The 12,972-nt window shown below is 32.4% G+C and overlaps 1 protein-coding gene across 1 annotated transcript in view; it reads left to right on the forward strand.

Annotated features, from left to right (window-relative positions):
- LOC145268216 (clustered mitochondria protein homolog) overlaps nucleotides 1-12,972 on the forward strand; it is a 138,885-nt gene that overhangs the window by 98,492 nt on the left and 27,421 nt on the right. Inside the window, exons 28-30 of the mRNA XM_080123518.1 lie at nucleotides 2,402-2,492; nucleotides 3,780-3,966; nucleotides 5,690-5,881. Coding sequence (XP_079979644.1) covers nucleotides 2,402-2,492; nucleotides 3,780-3,966; nucleotides 5,690-5,881 — 470 coding nt within the window. The remainder of the gene's footprint in view (nucleotides 1-2,401; nucleotides 2,493-3,779; nucleotides 3,967-5,689; nucleotides 5,882-12,972) is intronic.

Raw genomic sequence — 12,972 nt, forward strand, 5'->3', positions numbered from 1 at the left:
TACATATAATATAATCAAGATTCTATCAAATAGTATCTGTTATGTTGTTTTTTTTTTAAACAAACCCACAACTAATCCAAAGAACCAGTAGAATAATGGGCCAAAAATTTCATCTGTAGAATTAGAAGTTGGTCTAATTTTAACATTAAAAAAAAAGAAACTTTATTGAGTCTTCTTTGTTGACATAAAAATATTACAAGAGAAAAAAAAGAAGTCAGGTTAGTAAAGCAATACTGTCATGAGTTTGGATGAAGATAAAAGGTTATAGAGACGATGTTAGTTTAAATGTTTCGTTAGATGGAATGAGAGAAAAGTTTATATATGAAGGAAAGGATGACTGTAAGACATGTATGTACATTCACAAATGTCTGTGTGTACTTGTGCAGCAGTCAAAATTTTGGATTTTGGGGTTTTGTCAAAGTTGAATATCCATAGACAAACTGTTTTGGTGCATCATAGAGTAAAAATAATTCAAGCTTGTTCATTTTGTATCACTTTTTTTTTTTTTTAATCACGTTCACATTTTCTTTTTAAGTTTTTGTTATTCCAATTTTAAGAAATTTTAACACAATTTTTAATGTTTGCATCACGTTCGTTTACTGTTTTTTCTTTTTTTTAATATTTAAATAGGGTTATTACTTCACTTATTCTTTTGTTTTGATTTTAATCCCCCCCCCCCAACACACACACACCTCTAAACACCCGGGCAATGCTGGATACTCCCGCTAGTCTATAAATATAAAAGCGGAAATGTGTGTGTGTGTATGCATGCATGTATGTACACTTTGTGTATGTCCACAAAAGGCTTTTTTCCAGGGCCTGCTCACTCGGCTCCCTCATTTTTAAAACTTTTTATATCACATCTAAATCATAATATCTCTGAGTTAACAACGGGGGGGGGGGGTCGCCTGTCTATTTAATTTGCTTGACTTTGAAACGTTAGATATTCCACATTTTTGGATCGCTGCATGTTGTTTTCGTTTTTCAATATAAAAAAAGCGAAACTCGATTTGAATATCCAGCTCCCTGGCCCATGGCCAGTGGTCTCCAGAAAGCGATGTAACGTTTGGTCAATGTCGGCTTTTCACCGTCATATCAGACAGTTGCTTTCATTTCGAGACACTCCCTTAATAAACGGGGGAGATGCTTTTCGTTCCCCAAAGTTTGGTAAAAGCTGTCCCGCACAAAATCTTAACTGCTGAACAGCCATTGCTTACGTCATGTTTCAAGATTAAACATCACGCGACTTAACTTCCTTGCACGTATCAATTTCACTTTATAAACGTTAACTTAACACACTTATCAATTCCTCTCCCCTCATGGCTGAGATGGTTAGGTGTCTGTTTTTTCCCCCCTTTCGTTTCCGCCTTCGCATCAAGGCTTCGAGGTTCAAGCCTACCTTCCTACTAAAATCTTTTTTTCTTTTACACCTCCAAACACCTGGCCATGTTTTGATCCCCCCCCCCTCAAAACACGCCTCCAAAACCACCCGGGCAATGCCGAATACCCCCGCTAGTTTTTTTATATAAAAGGCAAAATGTGTGTTAGTGTGTATGTCTGTGTGTCTCCCAAAAACTTTCAACACACACAACAAACACTGACAAAATGGGTATCATTAGAAAGATCAATGTCTTGGATGAAAAATATCCAAAAATTGGCCAAAAACATTAATTCTTTGACTGGCAATTGGGCCGTTTTTGCAAGGAGGGGGTCAGTTTTTGCAAATTATTTACACCTAGTGATCTTAACATACGTTTAAAAGATGTTATTTTGAAGCCCAGTGACGTTACAGGTATTAGCTTTTTTCACCTTTCGTTTTACACATTTGATCCTGCTTACTGCAGCTAATTTTATTTTTTTGCATCGGCACTCACTGCTATTTTGATTGAAACATTTTTGTTTTAGGGTTCAATAGCCTTAACATACCATCTCTCCACCACCTGGCAATGCTGGGTAACTATGCTGGTTAAATAATAAAATGACAATTATATATAAAAAAACAAATTATAAATATGTGATAGTAAAAAGAAAAGGGTCTAATATATGAGGAAAGTATATGTAAGGAAATACATAGATAATACTGACAAATGGGATTTTATTAAAATCTGTTTGTCTAAGAAACAATTATACACCAAAAATATTGTTACTGCCAATTTCCTGGAATTGATATAATGTGATAATTTTGTTAATTTCAATTGACTGTAACAAAACATTTTCTTTGTTTGTTAATATAAAAAATAATGTTATATGTGAAAAAAAATTATTAATTTTACATTCATTTAACAACCCAACTTGCACATATTTTCTAAAAAGATTTTACATTTAAATCGGCTGTTTTCAAAATAAATCTGTTAAATGTCTTACATTTAATTTCCTTTTTTTTTTTTTTTTTTTTTTTAAGATAATACTGAATGGTTATGTGAAAGTCCAAGGAGTTTGTGGAAAAGAATTGTTGATGATATTCACGAATATTATCACTTTACTTTAGAAAGGTATTTATAAATAAACTTAATCATTTGCTTTAAATTAGTATAGGGTTTTTAGAATTTCAAATTTTTGGTATTTGTGGTGATAAAATCAACTGAAGGTTTAATTTAGAAATCTGTTTTGCTATTTAGGGTGCCGTGAGTGTCCCAGACTACTGGATGAGCAACGCCAGGCAATGCTCTCCATGCATTCTGATCTATAGAGTAAACTTTGCTTATAGTCATTTCTTATGCACTTGAGCCGGATCTTTTACTTTGGGGCTTATGCCTCACGGTTGTGCAAGATAGCAATGAACACACACACGCAAAATACTTTGCCCTGAGTTTTGAAGGAAATTTACTTTGCAAGTCTCTGACTTAAGCTTTTGATATTCGTGTGTGGACAGCGTTAAGTCTGGGCAATTTTCAACAAGCGATTCTAAACCAATGTCGAGAGTCAGTTTCTTAACGTCATTGATTCAGTGGGTGAGCAGAGTAGTCACAAAGTTCACTTATGCCTTGATTTATATTGAGAATTAGCTGGGGATAGAATTTACATCCTAGTGTGTAGTGTATATGATATGAAATATGTTGTCGAAGGCAAATACAGTGCATAGTAAATTTCATAAATGTTTGCTAGGGAAGAAATGTCTTTAGAGGATAGATGAAGACTGGGTTTGGTGTTGAGTGAATCCTTACTTGTTTCAGAAGTTGATGTCACAATCTTTAGGTATGAACAATTGCTGTTTAACTAATAAAGAAGTGTTTTTGTCACAAGGTAAATATGAAATTTGTGGGTAGAACTATATAAGGCTTTTTTTCTATTAAACTTGTTGGTGTTATTTGTACTGGTGATGTAATTGTGAGAGAAAATGTAATAGTTTTTTCTTTTGTTTTGTGAATATTAAAGGCTTTGTACTTAGCATTGTGGATAAAAAAGTGAAAACTGATTTCTTCTTTGCAGAGATAAACAGGGCTGCAAATTCTAAGAGCTCTGAGGAACAAGCCTCAGGGAGTAGAAATGTATAAAATCATTTTTGTATGGTAATTTTGTATAGACTGAAAAGTTTAGGCTGTTTGAGGTGTTGTGCTTCTAAGATGAGAACAGTTGTTCGAAATAATCCAACTAATATATGCATACATTTCAATTATATGTTAATATAAATTCAATCTCAGAAGCAAATAAATGTGCAAAACAAAAGCCAGTAAAGAAAGTTTATTTGACAACCAGAATCTATAAAACTTGAGTAAATGTTTAATTGTGGATTAGCTAATATTTTCTGTTTTTGTTTTTTTTTTTTTTTTTTTACTTAGTGACAGTGTGGATTCTCTTGTTGAAAAATATGGAATCCAGAAAGTTTCTCTTTTGAGATCTATCTGCAAAAAGTGTGGAATTCAGATCTTGTTGCGAGATTACAATATGGAATCCAAAAATAAGCAGCCATTTTTTGAGGATGATATTATCAATGTTTCTCCGGTTGTGAAGAATGTTCATCCAAGGGTTTGTAGTCTTTTTTTTTTTTTTTTTTTTACAAAATATACAGGATTTTAATGTATAAATAACTAGCTGTGCCTATCCAGCATTGAGTTTTTTAACTTTCATTTCACTTTTATTTTAAAACTAAATTTAATCTAAATGTGATTTAATTGCTAATTGCATATTACATTTTAGTTCTCTTTAAACACAGACCCTCTGTTATCTCCTTAATGCAAAAAAAAGAAAAAAAATTAGAAACAGAATTTTTTTATGGACAGTGGAGTCCACTAGTGGATTAGCAGAGGTACTTGGCCTTGCCTGAAAATGAAAGTAGTAAATTAAAAGCAAAAAACAAATGTTGAGTGTAAATGTTATTCTAGTGAAAAAGTTGAAAGCATTTTTTACTTCATTAATCTTGGCACTCATTCTTAGATTAGATTTTATTGCAAATTCCTAAAAAAAAAAACTTAAGCATTTTGGTTTATTCATAATTGCCATTGGTAGATTCCTAATAATATCTTATTCTAGTTTAAGAGTGGTTTAATCTTATTACAGGGCTTTGTTAAAAATGAGATGGAATAAAATGTTGTCTTTGATGTTTATAACATATGCATGTTTTTCAAAATACAATACTTTATACAAATTTTTACTCTCCACCCATCTCCTACTTTATGACTACAAATAAAATTGGAGGAAAATTTAAATGGCGTCATGTAATTCCTTTAAAATTTTAATCCTTATTGAAACTGATTTGAATTTTCTATCATAAACTTTCTCTTTTATATAAAGATGAATTATAACATGCAAAAGGCATATTATTATTTCACGAGAAATAATCAAGAATACTGTCATTCTAAAATTCACAAGGACCAGAATGCAGCAGTTGTTTGGAAAGATATATTTTTTTATCATGGCTATTTTGTTGTTCAAAAAAGTTCAATTTTATACAAAAATATTTAATGCAAGCATTTACTTTGTTACTGTCCTAATATAAATAATCTGTTTTAACTGCCAAATTGTAAAAAGCTCATGTTGATGTATCTGAAACAGGAATTTTCATTAGATGTACTGCTGGCTTAGTAGGCTAAGTGCAGACTGTTCCTCGGATAATGGCGATAGACATTCATAGAACCAAATCAGCTTACAGTGATTGATTTAGGTAGTTGAGGATGTTCCATGGTGGAACCAATTGCTCGATGGCGATTGGTTGGAACATGAATCTGCTGAGAAGACTAGCATATTTTGATCGTTTGTGGTGCTCTGCTGATATTGCCATCTATCCACGATTTATTGATGTGGGTTCAAAACTATCAACAAAAGTCATATCTCATATTACCGACTTGCTGTTTGAGAAAGAAAACCCCATCAATATGTCTGTCTCTTTGCCATCCCCTCTGTCGTATACCTGGAACAGTTTGAGATGTTCTGTTGGCTTGCCAGGCCAAGAGCAGTCTGAAATCATTCTTTTGAATAATGGCAATTCATAAAACTCACTATTATTTTTGATGTGATACAAATTTGATAGACCCAGGTGAATTAATAGTGATGTATCTTATGTTATATATTAGTTAAAGATAAATTATTAGAGCCTGTGTTATTTTTAGTGTGAACTTTAAACTTAATTCCCAGAATAATACAGAATTGCTGAAAATATGAAAATAAATTTGTTTTCATACAATGCGACTTACAAAAATAATATCACTATTGTTTTTACTTTAAATAAAATTCTGAAGCCTTTTTCTTCCAGGCATCTGATGCTTATAATTTCTTCTCAAGTGGTCAAAATAAGATTCAACAAGGTTTGCTAAGGGAAGGCTATGACTTGATCAGTGAAGCATTGAATCTCTTGAATAATGTCTATGGCGCCATGCATCCAGATATTGCTGCATGTTTGCGCCTACTTGCCCGGCTCAACTATATCATGGGAGAATATGCAGAGGTAAGGACATTTTTATTTTTTTAAATATACTAGTGGATACTTATGCAGAATGAAGACCATGCTATCATCAAAATTTTCTAGGCAATTTGCATAAACTGTTGGAAGATTCCAAATGGAAGTTTCATTTTTTGTTTGCTTGTTTTTTTTGGGGGGGGGGGTACGCAAACACTGGTCAATTTTTTCACCAAAAACTATATTATTTTTGTTATTACAAATCTAGTTCAACGAAAAATTAATTGAAAAAATGAAAACATTTTTTTGTTGTTCCAAAGAAAATACGATGAATAATTGCTAGACAATTTTTACAAAACTTTAAGAAAATTCAAATCAAGAAAATAAAAAAACTTTAAGAAAATTTAAACTGAAAGTAATGCATGTATAGGATTGACCACTTACTGGTAACCTAAATACTAGTCGACTGGAAGAGTGAGGTTGTGGAAATAGGTCTTTCATTATGTACATTTTCTTAAGTATGTTTTTTTTTTTTTCAATTCTCTGCATTGTTGTAAAGACTACTGCAACAAGGCATGAATCAATTTTCATTCAAAAATAAAATAATTCATTAAAATGTTTTCTTTGTTGAAAACGTCGGGTTAGTGCCTATTTTTAGTAAATTTGAATTTGTATGTCATTTGAATTTTAGTAAATTTGAATTTGTATTTCATTTGAATTTTAGTAAATTTGAATTTGTATGTCATTTGAATTTTAGTAAATTTGAATTTGTATGTCATCATCTGCGAAATAGGAATTAGCGATTGCCTATTTTGTGTATTATTTGGAATATTCAGACAACTTTTCTCACCTTGAGTTTTATTTGCACAACATTTCGATTAAGAGAGCATGCTACATCCATCAGCTATGACAAGGTAGAAGTCTTAAGTAATTCATAATTGTATTAGTATTGTTCACACTGAGGAGTGAACTTTCAACCTTCAGAAGAGTGTCATTTAGAACTGAATTTTTACTTTGTACTTTATCCTTGTTGTGAAATAAAATCTCTACCAGAAAAAGTAGTCGGATTGATAATCAACAAAATTCCAGCAGGAGAGTAATTTTGTAACACAAATATGCATCTACATTTTTTAAACTTGTGATTTTTTTTTGTTGTCTTGCTCGTTGGTTAGATTGATGACATAACTAGTAAATAAAATAGAACATTTTGTACTACGAACAAATATATATATATATATATATATGTGTGTGTATATATATATATATATATATATTATTTTGAATAATAGTATTATTAGTGAAAAAGTAGGATTAAAGTTAAAAGACAAACACAAAAATCTTCCATGTATGTATTGGATACCTAAAATGCATAAAAATCCAGTTAGTGCTAGATTTATTGTAGGTTCAAAGACGTGCATCACTAAACCGTTAAGTAAAGCTATATCTAAAATATTTAAATTAATTATAAATCAAATAAATAATTTTCATCTGACAAGTAAATTCTATAGTAATATAAATCTATTTTGGGTAGTAAATAATTCCCAACCAGTGAAAGAAAAATTTGATAAAATAAATTCCAGAATAAAAGCAAAATCTATAGCTACTTATGATTTTAGTACGCTATATACTAAAATTCCACATGAAAAACTTATAAAAGAATAAAATGATACTGTAGATTTGGCTTTTGAAGGTGGAAAAGGTAAATATATAGACTTTTCAAACTCTAAAGCTTTCTGGTGTAAAAATAAAAATATCAAAACTAGTGTTTCTAAAGGTATTTTAAAAATACTTGTAAGTCATCTTATTAAAGAATGCTATTTTCAAATAGGAAATAAAATATTACTCCAAATGATAGGTATCCCAATGGGATTGGATCCTGCACCATTTTGGGCAAATTTGTATTTACATAGACTCGAGTATATATATATATGTCATCACTATTAAAAACAGATATATCTAAAACATATAACTTTCATGGATGTAGGAGATTTATAGATGACCTTATATGTATAAACGATAATGATGAATTCGAAAAAAATAAACATCTTATATATGCAAACGAATTAAAATTGAATTGTGAACATAGAGGACAACAGGCTAGATTTCTGGATTTAGATATAAAAATTGAGGATGGGATTTTTCTTTATAAAATATTTGATAAAAGAAACACTTTCCCCTTTAAAATAGTACGTATGCCCCATAAAGATAGCACCTGCCCTGTTTTTATGTTTTATGGAACCATTATGTCAGAGTTTTTGAGAATAGCTCGCGTTACTTTAAAACTAACAGACTTTATACCACCAGTTTCTAGTTTAGTAATAAGGATGATAAAACAAGGTGGGGATAAAAATAAAATATTAAAACAGTTAAATAAAGCATTTGTTTGTTATCCTGATGCTTTTGAATCGTTTAAGATAAACCAGACTATATTAATAAAGGAAATCCAAAACTATATTAGCAATGTATAAAATGTATTTATAATTACATATAATAAAAAAAAAAAAAATGTATATATGTAAAAATATTTTTAACCTTTATATATCTAATTTTAAATAAGAATATAAATATACTAAATACTAATCATAGTGGGGGTGATAAGTAGTTAAATGGATTAATCCTAATCTTATAAATCTGATAAATTAAAAAAATTAAAAAATGTATCCATTTTAAATGTGGAAATTGATGAATCGCACAGGTAAGAAATTCATTTTTATAGTATGAAAAGGTTAGTAATTGCAATTAAGAATAGAAAACTGGATCAAATGTTTGAAACATGTCTTCTTCCTAAGATTAAGGGTGGTGGTGTTTGATCAACACTGCTGGGGAGCCATGATGTAATATACTGTTTTGTTTTTAAATCCCCGAAACAGTGTTTCATGGTAAACAACTGATGATTCCTTGAAAAATAAATTATTGGTATTATAGTAAATTCGAGAGCGAGTTAATGCAGTGATTGCAGGTGATTAAATAACTTACTGACTAGATGGTTTTCTAACGAATGATAAAAAATATTTTTTTGTATAGTTTTAAAGGTTAAAAACTTCCAAGACTATAGCACTATCGTAAATTATCTTACTCGCTACTTAATTTAGCTGAAAAAATGCGAAGCTCGCGGTTTGTTTACAAACAAACGTTTGAGCCCTCTACGAATGGCGGACGTTTATTTAAATAGACATTCGGACAGATTAATTTCAGCCACCGATTCCGTAGTCAGAGGGTAGAGCTGCCGACTGTCATCACGACGGTTCTAGGTTCGATCCTCGGCTTGGGATAGGTGTTAGTCTAGTGGCACTGATGAGTTGTGAAACAACGAAACAGGTCTGTATGTCGATGACTAAAATATATTTTATAAAGCCCCCCCCCTCTTGGGTAGAGCACTATCGTAAATTATCTTACTCGCTACTTAATTTAGCTGAAAAAATGCGAAGCTCGCGGTTTGTTTACAAACAAACGTTTGAGCCCTCTACGAGTGGCGGACAGATGTTTATTTAAATAGACATTCGGACAGATTAATTTCGGCCACCGATTCCGTAGTCAGAGGGTAGAGCTGCCGACTGTCATCACGACAGTTCTAGGTTCGATCCTCGGCTTGGGATAGGTGTTAGTCTAGCGGCACTGATGAGTTGTGAAACAACGAAACAGGTCTGTATGTCGATGACTAAAATATATTTTATAAAGCCCCCCCTCTTGGGTAGAACACTATCGTAAATTATCTTACTCGCTTTGAGCCCTCTACGAGTGGCGGACGGATGTTTATTTAAATAGACATTCGGACAGATTAATTTCAGCCACCGATTCCGTAGTCAGAGGGTAGAACTGCCGACTGTCATCACGATGGTTCTAGGTTCGATCCTCGGCTTGGGATAGGTGTTAGTCTAGCGGCACTGATGAGTTGTGAAACAACGAAACAGGTCTGTATGTCGATGACTAAAATATATTTTATAAAGCCCCCCCCTCTTGGGTAGAGCACTATCGTACATTATCTTACTCGCTACTTAATTTAGCTGAAAAAATGCGAAGCTCACGGTTTGTTTACAAACAAACGTTTGAGCCCTCTACGAGTGGCGGACGGATGTTTATTTAAATAGACATTCGGACAGATTAATTTCGGCTACCGATTCCGTAGTCAGAGGGTAGAGCTGCCGACTGTCATCACGACGGTTCTAGGTTCGATCCTTGGCTTGGGATAGGTGTTAGTCTAGCGGGAATGATGAGTTGTGAAACAACGAAACAGGTCTGTATGTCGATGACTAAAATATATTTTATATATATATATATATATATATATATATATATATATATATATATATATATATATGTATGTGTGTGTGTATATTGACTGATATTTCCAAAAAGAAAACTTAATCTTCACTAAATCTGATTAAAAAAAAAAAATAGTTACAGCAAAATTGAGCATTGACAGTCTTGAAAAGTTTGTGATACAATAGGACATCAAAAGTAAATGACTCATTCTAACATTGTATCAAGTTTATTTCACATTTTCAACAAGTAAAAAGTAGCAGTTTGTAAAGATGTTAAATTTGTTCGGATAAAGAAATAAGGTTAAGATGAGGAAAATGTTATTAGTCTATAGTAAGAAAATATTTTAACCGCAAGTACTTGGGTAGCAGTATTGTGTTAATTTGTGAAGCTGACAGTTTGTATCATTATTAGGAAATATGTACATGTTCAGAGATGTTGCCATTTTAGAAAGTTAAGTTCATATGCCAATGCGAATAGCCAGTCTAAAGGTTTGTTCATTTTTGAGTTGGTAATTGTCCTCTAGACAAATATTAAGAGAACTTTCCCTCTTGCCAGCTATTAGCCCAGAAAGCACAAATTAGATCTGAAAACAGATGCCTGGTAATGAGACAAACTAAACCATACATAATATATTATCTTTATTTCTCATCTTCATTCGACAATACTTTAGTAAAGAAAAGGTTTTGACATCAAAAGGGTATGTTAAAAGTATGCCAATAACTGGGAGCTATGACAAGTATTATTTGCACATCAAATAAGTTTGGTTGTCTGGAAAGATAAAGATTTGTTGGCAACTTTACCTTCATACCAGTTATCTGCTTAGTAATTGCAAAGGAAATCTTTTAAATAAGATCTGAGAACAGATATTCTTGGCCCTGGATATGACTTCTGATATGTATACAGGCACAGATAGCAAAACGGAGTAAATAACCACTTACTATCCAACAAAGATAGTTCTTGAGTTGGTGGATGACAAACCTATCACCAAACTCTCCTGGTGCTACCAGATCAGGCTGTCTATTGGCTTCCTGAGACGAAATGCACCTACATCGATTTCTGTTTTTGTTTTCTATTCTCTTTTGTAAAATTTAATTATGTTCTGCAAAACAAAAACAACAACCCCCTTCCCCTCTCCTTTCCTTTTCCTTCCCTACTTCCCAACCCCCTCTTTTTTTTTTTTTTTTTTTTTTTTTTTTGCCCTGTTAGTAGGGCACTAGAATAAGCCGACTTCCCCCCTGCAGAGGGTAAAAGTCCCTCAATGGGGCAACCAGTTAGCCGTGGGTTGCTACCCGTAATGCCTTAGGATGTGATCCTGGTGATTGAGCTAACCTAGACATGGGTGCATAAAAGTCTAGGCACTGCAACACAGTACTTCGGCCCTTACTTTGGCTAGACGGGCGGTCGGAGAGGCCCGATCCGACCAATCGGCCAGTCACGCCAAGCCCTAGCACTTACACCCAAAGTACCAACTACCACAACAAAGAACGAAACTTAAAGGTACTCCCATCTTTTTTTTTTTATTTTTCTTTTTTTTTTTTTAATTTTTCTTCCTCCACTACAAAAAATAAGCAAACCAAGTAAGTGCAAGAAGGCGGTGGCAAGGGTCAATCAATTGGAAAGACCAGAACTCAACACTCCATCTGAACAAATGTATTTTTGAGGACATATTGAACAGAAAATATAGTGCTTAAGAATTTCTTACCAAAAGAGTATATCCTTCACGTAGCCCAACATGGTCAAGGTGAATGGGTTTCCTCCTTACTATGCCCCAATTTTGGACTCCGAGGTGGTTGATGAAAAATAAATCCCAAAATCCATGGCTGATAAAAACAAATGCATCCCCCTCAAAACCCTTAAAAGAAACCATTCCTCTGACTCTGACCTCTCAAGCTCAGATGAAGAACAAAAATTAAAAACTAGAAAAACCGTTCCAACTATAGACAAAGGAAACTTCCCACGATTCTTGGTTATTGAATTAATCAACAATAAAAAAAATTGGAAATTTATCACCTTTTCTAATAGAAAAGACATTATCCACAAAAAGTAAACCAAAAATGATAAAAAAAAACAAGATGGAAATCTACTACCAATCTTAGAGATGCTCAATCTCTACTCAAAATGAAGAACTTCCATGAGTACAAGTGCAAAGTCTTTCCCCATAAAACACTAAACACTTCGAAAAAAGGAATAGTTCGAAGTTATGAACTCTTGCTAGCAACTGAAGAAGAAATAAAAACTGAATTAGAAAAACAAGGAGTAATCAACCACATCCGCATAAACATAAAAAGAAACAATAAAAAAATAACCACCAACACATACATATTAACGTTTAACAAAGCAACAATACCTAAAGAAATAAAAATTGGCTACTTAAATGTAAAAGTAGACCAATATATCACAGCTCCATTAAGATGTTTCCATTGCCAAAAATATGGACATCATAAAGAAGCCTGTAAAAGAATAAAAATATGCATAAGTAAAGTACAAAAAAAAACACAACCGTTCCAGAAGCCAGAAAAATAGTTGAGACGTACATGAAAGACAACACATATGCTGAGACAACAAAAAAGACAACTAAACCATACCAACATAATGAAATACATGATCAATATAGGAAACTGATAAACAAACTGATTACATTAAACATTAAAGAATGGCCAGAATTTCAAAATAGCCTAAAAGAAAAATACTCAAATCTGGGAAACAAAATAGAAATAACAAATCCAAACAAAGAAAATAATATTCCATCCACAACAGAACCATTAAAAAAAAATCACAGGAACCAAGAAAACAACCACCAGAAATTAATAAAAACATAAGCAATGATAAAACAGCAAATAAAGAACGTTTCAGAAAAGAAGAAAACCAAACAATAG

The sequence above is a fragment of the Euprymna scolopes genome, chromosome 43 (assembly GCF_053919585.1).
Source record: "Euprymna scolopes isolate OS-2025 chromosome 43, ASM5391958v1, whole genome shotgun sequence".
In the NCBI taxonomy this organism is placed as follows: Eukaryota; Metazoa; Mollusca; class Cephalopoda; order Sepiida; family Sepiolidae; genus Euprymna; species Euprymna scolopes.